At 33.5% G+C, this 23,980-nt stretch overlaps 1 protein-coding gene across 1 annotated transcript in view; it reads right to left on the reverse strand.

Annotated features, from left to right (window-relative positions):
- LMNTD1 (lamin tail domain containing 1) overlaps positions 1-23,980 on the reverse strand; it is a 162,609-nt gene that overhangs the window by 118,006 nt on the left and 20,623 nt on the right. The window contains 6 exon segments of the mRNA XM_015589981.1: positions 2,546-2,610; positions 3,154-3,282; positions 19,230-19,401; positions 20,000-20,214; positions 22,082-22,201; positions 22,749-22,935. Coding sequence (XP_015445467.1) covers positions 2,546-2,610; positions 3,154-3,282; positions 19,230-19,401; positions 20,000-20,214; positions 22,082-22,201; positions 22,749-22,935 — 888 coding nt within the window.

Genomic DNA, 23,980 nt, shown 5'->3' on the forward strand with positions numbered 1-23,980 from the left:
GCAGGAGGTCTAGTGACCAGGGGAAACATAACCCCTAAAGAATCAACAATCCCCAGAAATATTGGGATACATGAGGGATTTTCCATGATGAGATCCTCAAGAACACTTAGAGAATTGACAATTTACATAAAAATAAGGGGCTAATTGAAGCAATAATTATGGAAATATAGAAGGGAAAGACATATGTGGCTAGATATCAACCAGAACAGTTAACACACCTTAGATTTTAGTTTAGATTTCAAACCATAGGGGAATAAGAGTCATTGTAGGGTCTTGAGCAGTAATGTTAGCTAAGATTTCCACTTTGGAAAAACTAATAGGACAGGTTTAGAAAAGCATATTGACCAATCTTATTAGCACATTTTTCAAAAAGTCTTTTTAAAATTGGAATATCTCCCCTCCTCCATGAAGTTTTTACTTGAAATTTTCATAATATGTGCTTAGAATAATTCAACTTTTCAATCGAGGTTCACATCTCCAATCTTTTCGCTTAATAAGATACCTTCTTTACCTCCTGAGACAAATCCTTGAATGTGGCAATTTCCCAATAACATATTTTCATAACGGAGATTGGACAATATATCATTTATTAATTAAAGAACATGAGTTACACTGTACAGTTTGATATTGGCTTAACACTGAATTTCTGGTGGGAGGAGGGAGAGACATCACATAAACCCTGGCTACCTTCTTTGAGTATTTGCATGCTTTGTTCTAACAGTAGATGATGAAGTGAGAATTTTAAGAGGCCTATACTAATAGCAAAGACAGATCTTTACTTGCAAACCAAAGCTAGGTGTAATCAAATACCATATTTGCTCATTGGTTTTCAGGTTTTATAAGTATATATGTGTAGCTAGAAATGCTCTACTCCATATTTTTTTCTCATTGAAGTTTTTAGTTTGTTTTTTAATTCAAGTCTTATAAAAAGCAAGTTCAGAAAAGTTGAAGTTTCTTAGAAAAAATAACCACATTATAGTGGAACAAATTCTATCACCATCTCTCTCTCTCTAATTAATACAAGATAGATTCCAAAGGAGAACCTGGAATTACTATTTCCATTCTATAAGGTATGGGGTCAAGTTCCAAAACTTGGCCCCAAAACACAGAGCTCATGATTTGGCCTAATCTACCTTTCTAGCCTCATCTCCTTGTTTCTTTCTTTTCATAATCTAAACTCATCAGTATAATGACCATTTCTCAAAACAACCCATGCCTTCCATTTATTTGCTACATGTGCTGATCAGCCTTTCTTTTCTCCATTTGCCTGAAGTATCTTAACCTTTCTCTTAAAATCAGCTCCATGGCACCTATCTGGAATTCTTCATTCTTTGAAGAACCCATAGAACTTTGTGTTTGGCTTATTGTAGCACTTCTTTGATTATTTTGCTACAAGTATGTTTCCCACTGGTCTGACTGTCAGAACGGCATAAACCATGTATTTCCACCCTCCTTTTTTAATCCTCCCCCCGACTTCCACCCCTGACCTACGGATGTTGCTGTCTCCCTTTTTTTTTAAAGAATTGGATCTCTGAAGGCGGGGTGTCTCCTCCCACAAGCTTGCGGTGCACCTTGGGGCTTGGTGCACCCAGGGCCTGGAGCACCTGGTGTATAGTCCGTGGCTCCACCTGGGGCGTGAACCCGGGACCTTGTGTGTGTAAAGCAGACATGCTAACCACTACACTATGGAGCCACCTCAAACCAAGAATTTTTAAAATTCCAGTGCTTAGCATATAATAGATGCTCAAAAAATATTTGGTGATTAAGACTGCACAATAGGGACAAATGAGCTCATAAATATAAACTAAACAGACAACTGCAAGCCCTTCAAGATATAACTCCAGCTAATCCACATAGATTTTAGTGATTTAAGGAAGAGAGAAAGATGTTGAGGGGTCCTAAAAAGGTGGTGCAAGGAATTAAGAGGTAATTTATAATCTTCAAAGCCAATTATTGCTTCAGGGCTCTATTTCAAACAGATTTCCTTTGCTTCAATTAAACTCACAATACACCCCAAATAAAGATAAGGAGGTCACATTTTCTTGCCTGTTTTGTTGTGATTAATTCAATGGGCCCACCAATTTGGGGATATACTTTATTTTCCAAGATTGGGACAGATAAACCCAGCTGAAAGTAAAGAGAGAAGATTAAATTGAAAAGCAGTATGTATTTTCTTGACTATTTACATATAAATGTGTATGTAAATGTGGTTTTAAAACAGGGCCACAAGATTCTTTGACAGGCCTCCCATAGAGAAATGAAAATCTATGCTCCCTCCCCTAGTATCTAGTCTCTATAACTGCTTGACTAATAGAACATGACAGTGATGCCTGTGTCAGTTTCTGTGTCTTGATCTTAGGAAACTAGTAGCTTCTACTTCCTATTTCTTAGGCTGCTTGCTCTTGGAACCTGGACACCCTGCATGAGGGAACCTGACACACTTATGGAGAGGCCAATGTGGACTCGAACGTGTAGTCAGCACCAATTTGCTTGCCATGTGAGTGAGCCATCTTGGGTGTGGATGTCCTTTCCATCCCACACCCACCTCCGAGCTCCTTGTAGTTCCCTACAGTTTTTCTGCTTGTGGTTACTATGTTCTGCCTTCTGGATCTGAACACAAATTAATTATTAGTTGAGTAATATAACATATGATATGTGATGCAGATGGAAGGCAGTGAAGAGTAGTATTACTCATTTTTGCAATCTATTGATGTTAAGGCAAAATTTGGCTACTTAGCAATTGTATTGACCTCTCTTAGAGAAAGAAACCTTTTACCCTCTTTCTCAGGACCACTATACAGCCACATACACAACCTATTTAGAATAGACAATACTGCTTTCAAACAATTCCAAAAGTTTTATATTTTCTCATATTGTGGTAAAATATAAAGAACTGGCTGGTAGTTTCATGGCATTCTACATACTGAAATTGTGCTTAATCTAAAAAAAAGTACAATATTAGGAAAGTAAAACACCTATAAAAATAAAACAAAATTTCTACTTGTATCTTGTTTTTCTTATAATGCATTTCAAAGAATATGAAATGAATTATATATATAGATATATTTTGAGTCAATATTTTTATAAACATAATTGACCATTTATATTATCTTATGCACAAAGTCATATTGTTACTACACATTTTAAACTTACTAAGATGGTTAGAGTAATGATTCTTCGACTTGGACTTGGGGTGAAGTGCCAAGAGTAGTAGGAGTTTAGCCCCTTAAAATCGCTCTTGCCCTGATGCTGATCTGGAAATTTGGATTCCTCTTCAAAGCCCTTTGGCAGTTAACCAAAGCACTTCATCATCAGAACAATGTTTATCCTTTCATAATATCTTTCACTATTTCCTGCCCAAGTCATGAAGTGTGTGTGTATGAAATGTGTGTGTGTGTGTGCGTGCGGGGGAGAGAGAGAAGAGAGAGAGAGAGAGAGAGAGAGAGAGAGAGAGAGAGAGAGAGAGAGAGAATGTTGTATAGGAGCAGGGCTTAAAATGTTTACCTATTTTGAGGAGTATTCAGCAGTAGGGAAAACTTTGGATTTTTTTTTTTTCATTGTAATTCATCTGATTCATCTATCTGTAGTTTAATTTGTTTCCCTAAACCGTGAGTATTATTTAACGATGCTCATTACTCAAATACTTTATAAAATAATCCTCACAATTCCTGTAAGGTAATTATAAGCACAGTGCTGCCACTAACTTGCAGAAGACAATAATGAAGTGTCAAATTTCTGAGACCATAAGGTAAACTCCCTGCTATCTGAGGCTGCTGAAGCCTAAAGGGTCAATCTTATAACTTACATTCGCAGAAACTCAGGAAAACAAAATGCTCCAAACCCACATTTTTCCTTTGTAATCCCTGAATAGTCTTGCCTAAATAGTATTAACATTTAGGCAGTTAATAATTTATATCAGTAGAGATGGGTCTATCTTTCCCCAGCTATGTCATTCTAGAGAGAGACTGACAATCCTTGAGCAAGGAGATAGTGGAGGCATTGTGCTAGAACACTCAGTGGTGACATAACTGACAAGGAATCTACTATAAATCCTGGCTCTGAGCATTTATTTCTCCTTTTCTTGCAAGGGCAAAAGGTTATACTCTCTTGGTGTGCACGTCACAAAAGTAAGCAATACTTAAATGTACCATATTTTCGACCACCCAGAGAGGAAATGATCATGGAGAAGAGCTCAGAGGAGATATTATGTTATTGATGAAGTGTCAATGAATCATAGATATGTAGATTAAATTCTCTTGAAACTACACAATCTTTAAATATAAGGAACACTACTTGAGCTGAAACATGTTTTGGATTTAGGAAACCTCTGCTCGTGAGGGAAATAATTGGAAACACCTGGACCATACATGCCACTTTTTCAAGTGTTTCTACTACAGATCTTTGCAGGAAGGATGTTGGGAGGGAAGTCCGTCATGGGTGAGATTGTTTATTGGTTACAGTTGCCAAAGCCCTTTCGGTTGTATGTTTATACTCCCAATGCGAACACGATAATCACAAAAGGAGACAGATGGAAGAAATTATAAGCCATGGAATAAGTTAACTTTCATTATATACTCTCAAATGCCCTTGCAGTCTCCTCACAACACCATGACTACACAGTTTCTATAGTAACCATGAAAAAGACAGAACCGCCTACACAATTTAGCCAACATGTGATTCAAAGATCATATTTAATGGTTCAAAGTGGCATAAGGTGTTATTGACAGTTTTCTGAAAATGTGCAAGTCTACTCCTAAGTGTCCAAAGAAGGGAAAATGTGGTGATCAGTGTGACCTGGTGACTGGAAAATATGCTGTACTATTACACAGGGTTAATGTAAATACTCTTTATAGAAAGCCAAAAAGTATATGACAAATTATTATGTCAAGCAAATGTGTGTCTTCTCAGATGCTTTAGACTAGCATATGACTTTTTTCACCTTGAAAATATTAATCAGATGTCACTGAAGTATTTCTTTTTTACCATTTTAAGCATATTTAAGTGTACAATTCAGCAGCATTAAGTACATGCACAATATTATGCAACCATCATCACTAGCTATAACCAGAATCTTTTCGTCATCCTAAACAGAGTCTCTGTACCCATTATACAAAAATCCCCCATTCTCCTTTCCCCTAGTCAACTCTATTATACTTTCCATTTCTATGAATTTATCTATTCTGGGTACCTCAGATAAATGAAATCAGAATATTTTCTTATTGTGTCTGGTTTGTTTCATTTAGTATAATGTTTTCAAGACTTATCCATTTTGTAGCATATATTAGAATTTCATTTTTTTATGAATGAATAATATTCTGTTTTATATATATCACATATTAAAAATCCATTAATCTGTTCATGGACACGGGTTATTTCTACCTTTTGGCTATTGCGAATAATGCTGCTATGAACATTAGTATATGTTTGAATCCCTTGTTAAATGACTTTTTAAAATTAAAATATATTTTGCTCTTGGTATTTGGATATAATAAAAAAAAAACTGAAGGGGCACCACTGATAGATTTTTTGGTTGTTTTGTTTTTTCTTTATTTTTAAAATAGATGAAAAATCCTCACTTGTCTCACTCCTCCTCACATCCCAAGACTGTATATGCCCTACACATATATCAACTCAAATTAAATTAAGCAGGGCTACAAGATATGGACAGGATTTACTCTCAGAAACTGAAGCAATCGTATTTCCTGACGACAAAGAGGGTTCGTATTAAAAATAAACATATTTTATTATTTTCTAAGCTTCTTAACTCTTCGTATGTATAAAATAAGATAACTAAATAAAGAGAACTGCTTTTTAAAAAGGTAGCATCATCAGATAATTTAATTGAAATATTCTTGGCCCTTTAGCATTTCCTACCCAGGCATTTTGTACATAGTTATCATAAGCTTGAAGATGAAACTATTTTGGCTGAATTTGAGATAAGTGTAGGCAGGTTAAAACCTCCCAACTAGTTACTCCATAGAAATTTATTACTGCCAGTCATTAGAAAGTTAAATTAATCCAAGCTTAAAGGAGACAGATTCCAAGTGTAGAGAATCAAACAGACCACCAGATTGAGTATTCCTGAAACATGTGCTTTTGGAAAATGTATCAGTAGAAATGACAGAAATTGTAGACCTAACAGTTGGGCAGAGTATAAAATACTGAAATTAGTGATTAGGGATCTTCATGTGCAAAAAATAAAGCTCTTAATGGTTTTGCTTTTGACCAATGTTTTTCTTCTTAACAGCCTAAAAAGCAGATGTTTCAACTTGTCCACAAACTCTATTTCTTTCTTTAAGAAATGGTTACAGTAAAGTCCTGAAGAATTATATTTTTTAAAAGAAACCATTTTCTTGCTTGCTGTTGGCTTCCTCTCCTGTGCGATGAAGGCTGGCTGTGACATGTCAGGTGTCCTTGTGTTCTCTAGACTTGGATATTACTGTCCTGAACAAAAAATAAATAAAATGGCAATGCATGATGAAATATAATACAGTCCGTTAATATGGTGCAATTACATTGTTATAGAAATATAAAGTAGAGATGTTCAGAGTCATTCTGTCACACTAACCTTAAATTAAAATGTAGAATTATCAGATCTTGAACATACTCACAGATGCAGGATAATAACAGGAAGGCGGAAATTATTTCTGTAATACCTCAATTTTTGCCAAAATTCAAGGATTATTCATTTTTAAAAATCCTTCTAACTCAACTCTGTAACATGTGCACTTGTTCAAGTTACAGTTTTAGTGGTGATTTATGATATGCAGTGTTCTTTGATTCCTAAGCAGCATGGCTATTTCATTAGCTGGTCATGAATACTCTTTACTTCTGGTCTTAAATATGAAAATCAAAATGTTTCTGAGACAACCAGTTTAATTACCCATTTTGAAATGTTCACACCCTACATTTCCTTCTTTTTTTCTTTTTCCCCATCCCCCTACCCTCCATCAGCTTATTCACTATATCTATGGGTCTGTTTCTTTTCTGTTTATTCATTTTTTTTTTTAGATTCCACATATAAGTAAAATCATATAGTATTTGTCTTTGTCTGATTTATTTCACTCAGCATACTACCCTCTAGGTCTATCCATGTCACAAAGGACAAGATTTTATTCTTTATTTCTGAATAATATCCATCATCTGTGTGTGTGTTTGTGTGTGTGTGTGTGTGTGTGTGTGTATGTGTGTTATGACCCCATTGTATAGCCTTGCTTCCTTTGTTGTAGATTGACCATATCAGTGAGGATTTATTTCTGGTCTATTTATTCCATTGATCCATGTATCTGGTTTATGTCAGTACCATGTTGTTTTTATTATTGTAATTTTGTAGTGTAGTTTGATATCAGAGAATGTAACATGCCCATTTTATTCTTTCTTAAGATTTTTTTGGTTATTTAGGGCCTTTTGTGGTTCCATATAAATTGTAGAATATTCTAATTTTGAGAAGAATGCCATTGGTATTTTAATAGGGATTGAATTGAATCTGTAAAATGTAGTAAGGACATTTTAACAATATTAATCCTTCCAATCCATGAGCAAGGTATATTCTGCCTTTTTTTTTTTTTTTTTTTGTATCTTCATTAATTTCTCTCTTTAATGTCTTATAGTATTCAGAGTACAGGTCTTTGGCCTCTTTGGTTGAATTTATTCCTAAATATTTTATTCTTTTTGATACAGTTATAAAAGAAAGTGTTTTCTTAATTTCTCCTTCTGATCATTCATTATTGGTTTATAGAAACACAACAGATATCTGTATATTGATCCAGTATCTTGCAACTTAACTGGATTTATTTATTAGTTCTAGGAGTTTTTTTGATGGAATCTTCAAGGTTCTCTTTATATGGTACCATGTCATCTGCAAATAATGCAAGTTTTACATCTTCCTTTCTGATTTGGATGCTTTTATTTCTTTTTCTTGTATGATTGCTGTGGTTAGGAATTCCCACACAATGTTGAACAGAAGTGGTGATAGTAAGCATCCTTGTCTTGTTCTTCATCATAGAGGAAAAGCTTTCAGCTTTTCACTATTGAGTATGATATTAGCTGTGGGTTTGTCACATATAGTCTTTATTATGCTGAAATATGTTCCTTCTTTATGTACTTTGTTGAGAGTTTTAACCAAAAATGGAGGTTAAATTATGTCAAATGCTTTTTCTGTACCTACTGAGGTGATCATATGGTTTTTATCCTTTATTTTGTTAATGTGATGTATCACATAGATTGATTTATGGATGCTGAACCATCCTTGCATCCCTGGGATGAATCTTGTTTGGTTAAGGTGTATAATTCTTTTACTGTATAATTGAATCTTATTTGCTAATTTGAGAATTTTTAAATCTATGTTTGTCAAAGATATTGGCCTGTAATTTTTTTGTAAAGTCTTTGTCTGGTTTTGGTGTCAGGGTAATATTAGCTTCAATGACTGAGTTTGGAAGCATTCTTTCCTCAGTTTTTTGAAACGGAGTTAAGGAAAAATAGGTATAATTCTTCTTTAAAGATTTGGTAGAATTCACCTGCTAAGCTAGACTTTTATTAGTTTGGAGTTTTTTTGATTACTGCTTCAACTTTATTACTAATAATCGGTCTGTTTATATTTTGTATTTCTCCCTGATTCAGTCCTTCATTTTCCTCTTGTTGGTACTTGAATAATACCTAATTACTTTTCCATATATATCTAAGATGGGCCCCAGATTTAAAATATACCAGGTAAACACACATAAAGATTTAAAAGATAAAAGAAAGAAAGAAAGCTTCATTTCTCTGTGTGCAACTGGTTTGAGTCTTTTCTAGGAGTGTTTAGCAGGTGGCTTCACAGTCTGAGATGTTTTTGTTCTATACTTTCTCTGTGGAAGTGGAGACATTGCACAGGCATTTACTTATCTTTAAACTCTGAATACCTCTGACCCAACAGGGTGAGGAGTCTAGATTTTATTCCTTCCATACAACTTAAGTGTGACACATAAGGTTGAGGCCAGAAAATCAGAGAACAGAGTGGCTGACAAACTTTGAAGAAATGAGATTGTGGGAAACAAATATTCATGAAATTTCAGCTGAATGAAGAATTTTGGAATATCATTTTGGGGACTAAGAGGAAAAGGTTTTAGTACTTAGATTGAAAATACAACAAAGTATAAATAGAAAACACTGATACAAGAAAATTTAACCCAAAGACTTTCAAACTTTTTAAGCAAGGTTTCATATTAAAAAGTATTAAATATTAGTCCCTCTTTCTGGGCTATTTAATACTGACTTTTCATTCTCTCTCTCACACACACACACACACACACACACACACAATGGCCCCCAGAAAAAGTCTGTTATGGAAAATTCTTGTCAGGGTTCCAAGGAAGTGTCCTTGGAGAGCTAGAAGTACACCTCAGGTTTGGCTTGTCCAGTTTATACCATTGAGAACACTCAGATATGTGTAATTATAGCTCAGTTCATGAAAGGATTCCATAACTAGCACTTTATTAAGAGTGCCTAATATAATGCACAGGAGTACCTCTGAGGTATGAGGACTTTTACTGATTACGAATTTAATATCTTGTGTTTGCAATTTTGGTGCTTTCTTTCCAGGTTTTAAGCAATTGCATACTCTTGAGGGCAGTGGTGGTGATATGTCTGCCCTGTTCTTTCTCACCAACTTATTTTCTTTCCTAGATTCCTCAGTGTCTCCTAGAAAACCTGGGAGTTTATATGGTAGGTAGTAGTAGACACAAAGGGAAATTACCTGGCCTTTCCAGAGTGCTCCTACTCTAATTTGTGGAAAGTTCTGTTTCTGTAGCATTCTGTAGCATCATCCACCTACACAGCCCATTAATCACACAACAAAACTCCCACACATTGCTTACAAAGTACTAGCAAAGAGATGATATGAGAGCTGTGACTCCAACTACATGGTTTTAATCAGTTGTAGTATAGAAATATGATTAGCAGTCAAAATCCCAGAGATTGAACTTTGATTCATTGTTTGTACTAACAATTGGCACTCCATTTAATTAGCAGTTTTGAAAATAGGACCTGAATCTTTTTGCTGTATGGAGTAGTCTTAAGATTCTCATGGTAGCCAACTCCAATTTTTTTTTTTTTTTTGGTGAACGGAAATATCTTTTTCTAGTGCTGCTTCTAAATGTGTTGTGTTTTTCCTTTCAGACAAGTTAGAGAGGAGAGCAATACAGACAAAGGCAAGAAAATTCTAATGTTTGATTGGTAGAGTGGTGTGAAAGAGCACTGACTTCAGGCTAGGATTCTAGTCTTAACTCTGCCATTTACTATTTAAGTGACTTTAGGTTCGTCATTGAATATCTCTGAGCTAACATATCTCAACCATAAAATGGAGATAATATCAGTCTTTCCTACTGCACAGATTTAAACAAGATAATGCAAAAACCTTGCAATGCTGTACAAGTGTATAATATTACAAGTTACCAATGAATGGTCATGAATACCAATGAGAACCATATGATAACTTGTTCTCTGAACAATTATACATGAACAGACACACCAGACTCAGGAGCTGACTGCAATATAGAATTTATTCCCTGAGAGATGGAGTAAAATTTTGTTCTCAGTAAAAGCTTCAATATTCTGAGGGCACATTAATAGTTAATCCTAAAGATACCACCACATGGAGGTGGAAGCTCTGAGAAGACAAAGTAAGGCATCTTAAGAGGCCTAGAACTTTTTAAAACAGGGCGGGTTAAAAAAAAAATCAAACCTACCAAAGAATCTACCACAGAGGAGATCAATGAACAAATTTGTGACCATGGTAGTTAAGCAAAATAATAACTGAGAAAGATCAATAAAAGCTAAAAACCTTCCACCAAATTATGTTGTTCAATATTTAATGAGAGGATTCAAAATATTTTTTTTCCAACCAAAGCCAACAACAAAAAATCCTTGTTTTTGAATATAATAAAATGTCCCTTTTCCAACTCATATGCAGATTCACTATTTAGTATAATGCTTTTCTGGCTACAGAGAGTGAAGGGTCACTGAATGGTAGTAGAAGTGCTGGTTGCTAATGTCTGTGGCAGATTTCAGATTCCATCTTTTGCATTTCAACTACACCCTGCTCAGGGCTACAACAACTGGAGGAAATACATTCCAGTAGATAGCAGACCTCTGGGAGCAGGGGCCAAGCCTGGATTCTTCAGCTCTTTGCAGTTAAAAAAACCTTGGGTTTTGCTTTGGCTCTTTGATTACTGGGTGCATTTTGGGAACTTGTCTCTATATATTTGTTTCTTTTGCTCTAAAAGGAGGTGGTTGGAATAAATCCCTTACAGTCCCAATGTCTTATTAAGAAGTATCTGAGAAGAAACCTTCTCAGAAGAATAGGGAGGTTGTGGTCATCACGTTTTTAGGAAGTTGGAAGCTAAAGGATAATGATGCTATAAAAATGGAGAGTGAACTTGTAAAAGAGTAGGGGACCTTCAGAAAAAATAGAAGATGATTAGGAAAAACTCTGGAAAGATGCAAGCTGGAAAAAATTATATAGCTGAGCAATCTGAGAAAAACTGAAAAGTTGGTACACAGATGTGGGTAGTAGGGACCATGAAAGGCCAGCAGGCTGTGTGGAGTAGTAAAATTATCTTTTGTGCAAGCAGAGTCTAGAATACAAACATGTTAGGAATCAGGTGGCTGTAGCTTTATCTTTAAACCAGAGAATAAACCTAAAGTCTAGTCAGAAAAAAGAGCAAGAAAACATAAAATAGATCAGTCATGGACTACGGCAGCAAATAATTTCAACTTAGAAGGATACTGAGCAAAAGGAATTCTGGACCAAAAAATCACCTTGTCATTAGTTCTTTTGGGAATAGTTTAAAAAAAAGCACTTTCAATACAGAAAGCCATTGAGATCTTCCTCAATTACTTAGATGTTGATATCCTTATAAAAAAAGATGAGGCAATGTAGGAAGTGACTGGTTAAAAGATAGAATGCCGTTTATCAACAGAATAGCAGTGGCCGAAGTTCCTAATCTTTCATTGCCTTTTAAAAGATACACAGCTATAGAGCATATGTAGTCTCTTTAACAGAATAATTTCTATTATACTATAGGTAATGTGTTGCTCATTTGAATTAAAATTTATCAGTATAGTTGCAGAATTTTATTTTTGAGTATTCGAAGTTACTGGATTTCAATCACTCTTAGTTATCTACGAACAAGGACAGGATGAGAATATAGGGCAAAAAGTAAACATGTGATATTTCCTTGTTTCCCATTCTTAGAAAGTTTATCAAATGACAGGAAAGAGAAAAACTAGCTCAAAAGCAACATAAATATTTAACAGAAAATTAATGACTACAGGATATATGAGAACAATCTGTGTTCTGATGGCTCTTAAAGATATCTGCAAATTATTTCAGTCTTATTATTATTATTTTTCAGAGAAGGAAAATTTGCAATACTGTCACTCAGCTTTAAAGGTTGAGTTGACTGCCTATTGCTTTTGTTATTTAGGTGGCCTGGTATTTTTGCCCCCCCAAACTCTGCCAAAAAGAGGGTGAAGGGATCAGTAAGAATTTTGTCCAAATTTCAAGCATTAATTTTTCACATTAAAACAAATTCTAGACTAAACTATCAACAAAAAGATTTTCTTTCATTTGAAGAAGAAATCTTAAGGACATTTAATTTAATGGTAACTTGAACCAAGTACTTTAAAACCCACTTGAAAAGCATTATTTGAATCTTAAGTCCAAGTTTTCAAAGAATTATTCTAAAGAAAACATATTTCAAGACATAATTAATCAAAATTTGAGAGAAAGTATATCTATCTAGAAGATATATTTTTAAAAATAGAGGTTGCAGAACAATTTTATTGACCTGTAAAATTCAAATGCTTTCTACTTTCCATCCTTACAGATGCCATAGTGATGAAGTAGCTAGTAAAGGGAGGTACAGAAACTGGGGCTCATCAGGAGGGATCCACAAGATTATGTGCGGACAGAGCTGATGCTATTTAGTCTGCCATTTTAGCCGACTCCACTCTGGTGATGAATGAGGTGACAGAGATGGTGGCCTACCTCACCTCTATGTACTTAAGCAGCAATTGAAAGTCACTCGTTTAAATATAATCTCTACATAGAAAACTAGTGCATCAAACTAAAATCGTGTTTAGTCAATTGATCCCAAATAAAAATTACTTTTAGTGCAGAATATTAGATGTTCTTTTACTCCTGTAAAATAAAAGATAAAAAAGCAGAATAATATCCCAGGTACAGACAACAATGAACTCCTCTGGGAGAGGGGGGGAAGTGGGAAACACTATAGGAAAAGCTCCTCAGTCACACCTAACCCTTTCTTTTTCCCCTGCAAGCTCAGAGGAAGAATTATCAAGTTAAACTGTCAGGATTTGATTACAAAGAATTAATATCTAGAAGCTGGATATGAAAATGTGATCTATAAGAAAGATTAACAAAAATGCAAAGTGTTTCTGACAGTTATTATTATTATTTTTGCCACTATTCGGTTTCTGAATCCAATAGTCAGGATGTTTGACTGTTTGGCACATCACAGAATAAACTGTCTGAATAGTAAGTTATGATCCTAGAATATAAATAGCCTTCTAAGATATTTCTCTTTCCATAGGCTCATCACATCCCATCTTCTGGAGCAATTTGTTAGGATGAAACAAACCTTGTAAATATTTTATGTATGTCCTTCTAGACTGACTAGCCTCAGGATGAAGGTTTGAATTGCACTCTGAAAGCTTGTTTCATAACAAAGTATTGAATTTAAAGCTAATAACATTTGTAAAAAAAAAAAATCTCATCTATTATTTTTTGAAATTTAATGACAAATTTATCAGTAATAGTGATGCTTGTTTCAATGTCAATGGATGACAGCAATTTCTTGGGTTATTTAAGCCTGAAACATTCATCACCTAGTATCTTTAATCTGAATACTGTGACTTCTTACTTGTGTAAAGAAATGGATCAATGGACCAATTCATCACCTAGTATCTTTAATCTGAAACAGTATTTCTTACTTGTGTAAAGAAATGGATCAATAATAATATATATTTCCATTAATGAGATTATAATCTTTCATAATTGAAGGTCAATTAACTTAAAATATTTGTTTTTTAATGTTGAAATGTTTTGAAATAAAAGAACTAGTCCTGAAGTTACCCAATCATTCTGTCGTTAGGACTCATATCTTGGAATTCTTTGTATGGTCCTTAAAGAAATCTTTATTTAACTGTAAAAAGAGACATATAAAAATGGGTGTTCACTTGTCTAGTCTTTATTAAAAAAGTCTACAGAAATATGGTGATATTATCATTTAAATTTTCCAATAGAAAGCAACAGAAGAGAAAAACTATTACTCTTGAATAGATGATATAATTTTCCTTTATCAAAGAATTCCTAGTTTTTTAATGCTATTATTCAATAACAAAAAAAAGAATAGACAAAACTCTTAGTAATTTGAAGTGTTTCTTCAAGTAATTCTTTTCTATTAGGTCTGATTGTAAGAGTAATTGGCCTTTTTTATTCTATAGGATAGTCTGATTTTTTTTCTTTAAAATTTCTATATATCAATTTATATAATTTCTAGTTATATTATCAACTAATACTGTCACATTATATATATATGTATAAACTAAAAATCTATTCAGTCATAAAGATGTGACAGTTGACATTTTAAATTCTTAATCAGATAAATTTAAACAATGCAATACAGGTAGAAACATTAATAAGCAAAACAGATACTAATATGGAGGACACATAAAAAGAATTTATTTCAAACTTTTATTTCTTTCCTTTATTACGATTATAGATTGGAAACATGTTCTTATGGGAAAAAAATACTTTGATTCCAGGACAGATAAGCCAGATCTAATGAACTGCAATGAGTAATTGACCACAGTCCAGTAAAATTCTATGTGTGACCTTAAGAGATAGCTTATGGTGATGAGATTTTAAATATTTCACTCCCGCGCAATGTTATCAATGTTCTAGTTTCATTTATTTATAACGGATTGGCTTTTATAGTGTGGCTTTATTTCACTCAGACTTCTAGTACATTGCTGAATAGAAGTCATCATAAAAAGAATTCTTGTCTTGATTTGGATCTCAAAGGGAAAATTTCCATTATTTCACCATTAAGTATGATAATTTGCTTTAGGATTTTCATAGATACTGTTGATCAGATTAAGGAAATTCAAATCTTAATTTTCTAAGGTTCTTTCACGAGTGGGCAATAAATTTTATCAAATGCTTTTTTTCTATATTTATTGAGGTGTTTATATAATTTTCCTTTTTATATAATTCCTGTTTATATAATTTTCCTTTTTATTCCTCTAAGATGATAAGTTTAATTAATTTTTAAAGCTTGAACCAATTTTGCATTTCTGAAAAAAACCCACTTTGTTTGTGATATATTATCCTCAAATAATGCAGGTAATAAAGAAGATCGCATTGGAAATTAGAATATATTTTGAACTGAATGATAATGAAAGTATGATATATGTCATATAATAAACATGAAAATTAAACACTATTCTTTTAGTGTCTATCCTAGATTCCTTGCATATCCTTGATTTACTAAAGTCTAATATAAATTGATTAATATATCCTTGATTTACTAAATCTAGTCTAATATATCCTTGATTTACTAAAGTCTAATATAAATTGCTGCTTTTACAATTTATTGAACAAATCATGGAATTTAGAGTACTTTAACTTCATTTACTCCTCTCCCAATTTCTGTGCAGTTGCTACTGTTATAGGGTAAATCGCGTGCCCCCAAAATATATTTTGAAGTCCTAACCCCTTGAACCTGTGTATGTGACCTTATTTGAAAATTGGGTATTTGCAGATGTAATCAAGATAAGACGAGATCTTACTAAATTAGGGTGGGCCCTAATACAATGACTGGTGTCCTTATAAGAAGAGAGAAATATGAACACAGATACACGGGAGAGAAGTCCATGTGAAGACTGAGGCAGAGATTACAGTGATGCATCTATAAACCAAGGAACACCATGGTATGCTGGCAACAGCCAGAAGCTAGAAAGAAGCAAGGAAAGATAATCCCAAGAGAGAGGGTGGCCCTGCTGACACCTTAATTTCAGACTTCTAGTCTCTAGAACTGTAAGAGAATAAGTTTCTATTGTCTTAAGGCCCCAAGTTTGTAGTACTTTGTCACAGTAGCCCTGGGAAACTAACACAGTTATCATGAATTTAAATTCTATATAAATTTTAACCTCTATAAGACAATATTAGTATTATTTTGCATAGTGAATATTCATTTATGTTTATCCATGTTTTGTCTCTGCATTTTCTTCACTTCTTCCTCTATGACTATACATTCTTCTATAATCATTTTCTTTTTACTTGAAATATTTCCTTATTGTGGCTTTATTGTTGATGGAGTCTCTCAGTTTTTGTTTGCCTGAAAATGTATTTCACTTTAACTTTTTGAACTATATTTTTGCTTGGTATAGAACTCTAGAATAGCAGTTCTTTTAGCACATTAGCACATTGAAGATATCATTCCATTATTTTTTGACTTTTATTATTTGGTTTTCTGATGTTTTATTATAATATACATATGTGTGGTTTCCTTTGGATTTGTGTTGCTTGGGACTTATTCTTCTTGATTCTGTGGTTTGATATATTTCATTGGTTTTTGAGAATTTTTGTCATAATTTCTTTAAATATTACTCCTGCCCCAACTTCTCTCTCTCCCATCCTTTTGAGACTCAAATTACAACTATACAGGACATACTTGTCCCCAGTCTTTTTCCCTAATTTGCTTTATTCTTCCTTTTCTTTTCTTTCCTCTCCCTATTTTTCTTCCTCCTCCTATCTTTCCTCCTAGATTTTGGAATATTTTCCACTCTATTTCATTTTCAACATTGCTACCAAAATTCTCTTTAAAATACAGATCTAACTCTATCAGATGCCCACTTGAAAACCTTCAGTGTCTCCTTTTCTGTCTGTTCATCAAACATGTGTTAAACAACTATTATGTGTCATGCACTGTGCTTAGTGCCATTTATATGAATTAAAAACAAATCAATTATAATATATATATTTCATGGATCATACATATATATAATTAAAATATAAAAATGAGGACCAGAATGATTTATTTTAATTTTATATCAGAACTAGAAAGAAGATCAAAGGGAATTTCAAATTTATAGGGCTTTTCTTGGTAATGTGAAGCAACATTAGAAAATGTTAACATTAATCTTGAATGATTAGTACATAAGTGCTTTAAAGATTATCCGCTTTGCTTTCTGTATTTTAGCATGTTTTAAAACACAAATTTGCTTGGTATAAATTAGGCATATAATGTGTAGATGATTATTTGTTAGTCTCTAGGCTCCTCTAAAACATATTTGAAAAGCATAGTTAAAAACAAGATAACCATTCCTAGATAGAAGAGTCACGTGGAAATAAGATTTTTTCTTTCCTGTAGCTCAGCATACTTATCTATTTATTAGTGTAGGGGGAAAGGGGCAGGAGTGAAGAAATTGATGAATTTTTGTTTTATCTCTTTTTTTCTTTGTCAATTATTGAGAAGTGTGCTAATGATAGCCACTAGTTCCATGGTAGGGAAATTAAAAAGAGACTGGATAATTAACAAATGAGGTAACTTTTCCCCGAAGAAATATGTTACATATTCTTCCAAAGAAATGAACTAGTGATACAGGGATTGCTGTCATTCAATAAATCATCAACAATTCATTCATAACATCTGTCTCTTTATGGCCATCTTTCACAGTTGAAATCAGAGAAAAGCTCTTTATGTTCATATTAAAAAGTTAATAAATAAAAAAGTAAAAAGATATTAATGATGAACAGAGGCCCTGAAGGTATTAAAGCAATTATCTTTTTGAATTACTATTACAGGATATACATAGACAGTGAAATGTCATGTTAAACAGCAAAAATTATGAATAATTAAGGTAAGTTGCCACCGTTATAGAAAGGTGAATCAAGAAAATTTAAAGTCAAATTTCTTTGGAAAACAAGTTATCCAGAATTAGTAAAATAGTGAAGGTTATCATTAATTGGAGAAAAATAAAAATTAATGTACTTCTTGAGAGTCTCAACTCTAAGTTATAAAGCACTAAAGGTATATGTGTGATATATACATAACTTATTGCTGAAAGAGCTCTTTAAATTTCAGACCCAAATCTTCTCCTTTACCGATGAAGAAACTCAGACAAAAAGATACAGGATATTTAATTTTATGAAATGAAATATATTCAGAAATTTATAAAATTTTCATCATTCCACTTCTAAAAGACATTATTTTGGGGATGCTATTTTCCAATGATGTGTTAGCCTTCTAACAGTGGTTTTCACACTGTAGTATACAGAATCCTGTGATTCCAGAGGTGCCTCAAAGATCACAGGGAAGGAAGGAAGAAGAGGAAGAGTATGATGAAAGTTGCTATCTCCCCTTCCACTTGGGCAGGTCTGCTTTTATCCTTTTATATATTGGGATTCTGCGCAAGATTTCATTTTAAAAAAATCCCTCTGCTAAATAAAAGTTTGCAAACCATTAAAATTTCATCAGGATATAGCTATTGTATAAAATAGGCTTTCTCTCCAGCTTACAATCTACTGTTGTATTCTTCTAATCAGTTCTTAAACATTTGGAGGCATCTGATGAACCTCATGGATTCTCTCCTCAGAAAACATCATATAGGCACACATTTTTACACCAAATTTAGCAGATTCATGGACTTCCTGAAATCCATTCACAGATTCTGGGTTAATAACCCTAAGTCTAAAAGCTTTATTTAGAGGATTTAAATAAGAGATTTCTGGTTGAAAAAGAATATGAATTTGGGATTAAAATTAGAGCGTGTTTAGAAAATGGATAAGTTCTGGCATAGCATAACTTGTAGAACCAGTTTATCCTGTCTAATTTTAAAAAAAATGTCCTTTTGACAAATTTCAAGAGTCCTACATACTCTTGCTGGCCATGCTGTTCTTTTGATTCATTCAACAGATATTTATCAAGAACAGTAAAGACACTGTGCTAGAGCAATTATAAGTAAATGGTTTATGATGTTTCCTTTAGGAGCCATCTATTCTTGAGGATATGAATAGTTTTTAATACTTAGCACATTTTACCACTTAACTCCTTTTTACCTATTTTACACACACATACACACAGAGAGACAGACTGATAGATAGACAGACAGACAGACAGACACCTACTTTACTCTCTGCTGGAAAAAGTATCCCTTTGACTTACCTTGGCTGGACCAGTCTCGGTTGACTGAGGCCTGAGCCGTCTCTTTAAGTTGCTTCTAGCCATGCTGGTGTTGTGAGGTTCAACTAAAGGACAGTAGGGATGGGGAGGGACATTGGGACTGTGGCACCAAGGGCTGTGATTGGGAAAAAGGGTTGGTGGGACTTCTTTTTCTCTGTAAAAGAAAAATTAAGCCCAGATTGAACTCAAAGGCCTTTAATGCAGTGACATTAGTAATAATGGCTCAAAGCAAGAGCGTGTTTCACAGCCAGAGAATGTGGCTTTTCTAGACCTTGTGGGCAGCACTTTTATCACAACATCAGACCCATTTGCTTACAAAGGAATAACAAATTCTGCATCTTCAGCCACAGTCAGCTCTTGTTCCAAGATGAAATCCCTAGATGATGCTCCTCTCTCTTCACCTAAGTAATGCTAAAGATGAGGTGATAATTTCATGTCGTCACCTCTCCACAGCCTTGCCTCTAAGAGCAGTGCCATTCAGAAGTGAAATTGCCAGTGAGGATCTCAATATTATCCAGCACAAATCAGCAACCTTTATTGTCTCATGAGTATATCCCTTCTTGCTCTGTATTTTTATGTTTTAACACATAAACACCATTATGGATTTTATGGCCCTATTCAAAATAGAATTTTTTTTGTCACTTTTGATTTACCTGTTCATCACATATCTACTTGTTACCCAGTTATTCCCTTCTGTTCAGTTACCAATTGTGAGAAAGTTTCAATTAAAAAACAAAAAAAGCAACTTTTACCTCTTAAGAAAAATGTGAACTGGTTCCATCTGAGATTTTGAGCTTTCTTTCTTCAATTGATCTTGGTTGTTTTTAGTTGAAGTTGTAGCTTCTGGCCAATAAAACACGTACCTTTGAGATGTTGGACTTACTATTGAGCCTCTCTCAAATTCAATATCAGACTCTAATTTCTCCCATGCTTGCTTCCAATGAATAGGAGTATACCAGGCAATGGCCTAACAAAAATGATTCATTAATATCAAATATTATGGGAGTTAGACAGATTATTTTTAATGTCATAGGCTTACTGCAATAAAATTTCAAAGTCAAACTATATAATGTCACTTACCTATTGTGTAGCAAAACACTATAAGGATGTGATAAGACATATTCATCTTACTTTCTAATTCTGAAATTACAAGTTGCATAACCTCAGGCAAGTTAGTCATTTGCTATCTGTGTCTTCATACATAAAATGGGGAGGCTCGTTAGTGGGGAATTGCTATATGAGGGTGTTTTGAGATTTAGTTAAGCTACTAAATTTCATAACTATAAAGAACTGTGCAAATAGTTATAATATTAAGTTAAAATTTTAAATATCTAAGACACTACTTCTATGTGTATATATAACACATATATAATCTTATTTGAGATGGGGAAAGGGGCAATATTACCAAACCCAAATACATGGAGAGAATACCACATTCTCCAGGCTAGAATCCTAAGCAGGACTATTAAGGAGACCCATGACTACTAAAGCTGGAGTTTGTTTTGGTCTCTTGAATGTGTACAACATATATGCACAAAAATTATCCAAGAAAATCATGTATAAGGACTAACAACTATGTCTTTTTCAACATGAGAAGATTAAGCATATGGAATCTTGTGATATGTTTTTAGTTTATAAAATTAGAAGTTTTCAGTTTATGTTGTAATCATTGAAAAACCCTCTGCTTGGATTGACGAATTAACTAGACATAAATGTACTGCCAGGCAAGTTCAGCTAGGCTAGGCTTAGGGCAGAGAAAGAAATAGATGAAATCTTTTTTAAAAAGTTCAATTTTGTGGATCACAGCAGCAAAACTCTACTTTTGCTTCAGATCATCAGCTAGGGATTCCCTTCTTTTAGCAACTCAGAGACATTTGTGTTGAAAATATATTTATGATCTTTTTAGTGCAATTTCCCTCAATTAGATCGTAAGCATTTCCTAGACAAAAGCAATATTTTATTTCTCCCTAAGTTATAGGGACTTAAAATATTTGATGACAATGACAATGATATTGTGATAAAATAAAATGATATGATTTTAATTACACCTCTGGAATGTTGGCCATATGAACCTTGTAGGCTATTTTTAATACAATAGAAAAATTCTTGGAGTTATTTCTGGTTTTATTTTAGTTCTGCCATTTCACCAATCATATAACCTTGACTGAGCAAGCCATTTAACTTAAAAAGTCTCATTTTCTTCCTTTGTAAAGTACTTAAACAATCTAAGAATCAAATAAGATAATGCACATATAAAAAGCCCTTCGACGAGCTTCTACAGTAGCAGTCTCCAACATTTTTGGCACAGGGACCAGTGCTCCTATGAGAATCTTATGCCTGATGATCTAGGTGTTGCTGAGGCGGTGATGCCAGTGCTGGGGAGGGGCTGCAAAAACAGATGAAGCTTTGCTCTCATTTGCCCACTGCTCACCTCCTGCTGTGTGGCCTGGTTCCTAACAGGCCACAGACCAGTACTAGTCAGTGGCCTGGGGTTGGGGACCCATGTCCTACAACATAGAAGTAGTCTGTTCCAATACTGAATCTCTAATAATAAAATGATATATTGGGCAGTCCTGAAGCATTAAATATTTAAATATTTAAGACACCTATTCTTAATTTTTTTGATATCTATTTGTTTCAACATACGATATAGAGGCTACAAATTCCATAGGACAACAATATGACTACTACTGATTTACTGATGTGTTTTGACAGTTAGTGATGGTTCCTTTCAAGCTTTTAGGATTGGAAAAGTAATTGAGTGATCTAAAGGGAGAAGAGGAACATAAGGAGGCTATCCATTTAAAATCTATTGTTAAGAACCAAATACTGACCTCACCATTAGGTTTGCACAGGATTGTTGTACAATTGGGGCTTGTTCTAAACTTATTTTCTTCCTTCCAAAGAAAATCTGATGGTGGCTGATGCTTTGCTTCAGATGCTGCTGCCCAGACCTGTAAGAAGATAGTTTGTTAATGACACAGGTCATTGGAGTTCAACATAATTTTGTACATGTCAAAGGGTTATTACAAGGTTCTCTTTCTGAACATATGAGATTTTAAAATATGACTGTATAATATATATTGTCAAGTTGTATAACACTAAACACTATGGTATATGGCTTAAAGAAAAGCACAAGAAAAAGGAAAAACTCTCTAGCATCAACTAATTACCTATTGTCTAGGCAAACAATCTCTTTGTTTTTCTTTTAAAGATTATGTTTGTTTAATTTTAGGAACTTAGGTATTTAATTTTAAAAGTTATATCATAAAATAAAAGATTTGTACAACAAATTGAAAAAAGCTATTGAAATTTAATTATGGGTATTAATTTACATACAGAGATGGACAATGTGGCACAGTTAGCCACCACCAACATAACATCACATTTTACATAGAGATTGAGTGATGAAGTAACCACTGGTGCTGAGCCACAGTCTAACTCAGTAAATTAGAATTTCCTGTGCAATTCTAATTTATAGTATTTATATCTTATACTTACTGTTACTGTGGAATTGGCCTGCATTATGATACTTGGAAGGAATTGGTACAAAGAGATTCTTTGTCCATTCACATTTTGCTGAAGAATATGATTTCCAATCTCCACTTCTTTGTCATGGGAAGAGTTAATGAGTTTCACAAATAAACCCATGGCGTTCACTTCAGCTATTTTAATGTCTCCAATAGCACTAGAAAAACAAAATATAAGGTGTCTTCAGATGAACATGTCTTTAGTTCACTTTAAGAACTGAGTAGCAAATATGCTTTAGAAATTGTTCCTAAACTGTTTGTTCTATTGGATATATTCTATGTAGAAACAGCGTATTTTGTAATCTAAGACAAATGCTTTGATCTCAGTTCTGTTTATCTGTGCAATGAAATCATCTCTTTCACAAAAAATAAAGAAAACTTAAAAAGTACTTTAGATATTAACATATAAATGCCATAGGAATATGAGATTATCATTGTTTAAACCCTGCTTTTCATCGTAAAACTACTGAGACATGAAACTTTCAAACAGATCAAGAGGAAAGTTAAACCATTTAGTTTATTTCTGATAAAGTTCCTGTGAAGATTAGTAGCAATTATTAACTTAAAGAATTCTGCAAACAAAATATTACACAAAGATAAGATGGTATTTTTTTCTGCTAAGGTGTTAAGAGCTTAGTATGTACCAGGGGCCAGGCTAAACATTTATATATTAGCATTTTTCAGGGTGTGAGTCAAAATTTATTAGTATGTCATGAAATTCCTTTAGTGGGTTAGGGATATCATTTTAAAAATGAAATATAACCTTACTAATATTAACCAATTTTATTATGTGCCAGGCACTTTTTAAAGATTATGTCTTTGATTATGTCTATATCTACAATTTTATATTCACAATTTCAAAATCCAAAAAGCTCTGAAAATCCAAAAATTTATAAAAAACACACATTTGAAACAAAATCTGACCTGAATTCTTTTGGTGGTAAAACCTGACCTGAGACTGAGGTGAGGCTATTTACAGTCATTTTTCATGGTTTGTATGAATGTTCATATGTTTGGCTGTGTAAAGATTAATGTTCGATTTTAGATTATTTGCCAAGCCTTAATGGGTGTTACATAATATGTGTCTAGTCATCATATTACTTTCCTCCATATTCTAAATTTGGAAACACATAACTCCCCAAATATTTTGGTGAAGGCATTATAGACTCATAATTATACATTCAATTCTCACAATAAAGCTAT

This window comes from Pteropus alecto, unplaced genomic scaffold, assembly GCF_000325575.1.
Source record: "Pteropus alecto unplaced genomic scaffold, ASM32557v1 scaffold103, whole genome shotgun sequence".
NCBI lineage: Eukaryota > Metazoa > Chordata > Mammalia > Chiroptera > Pteropodidae > Pteropus > Pteropus alecto.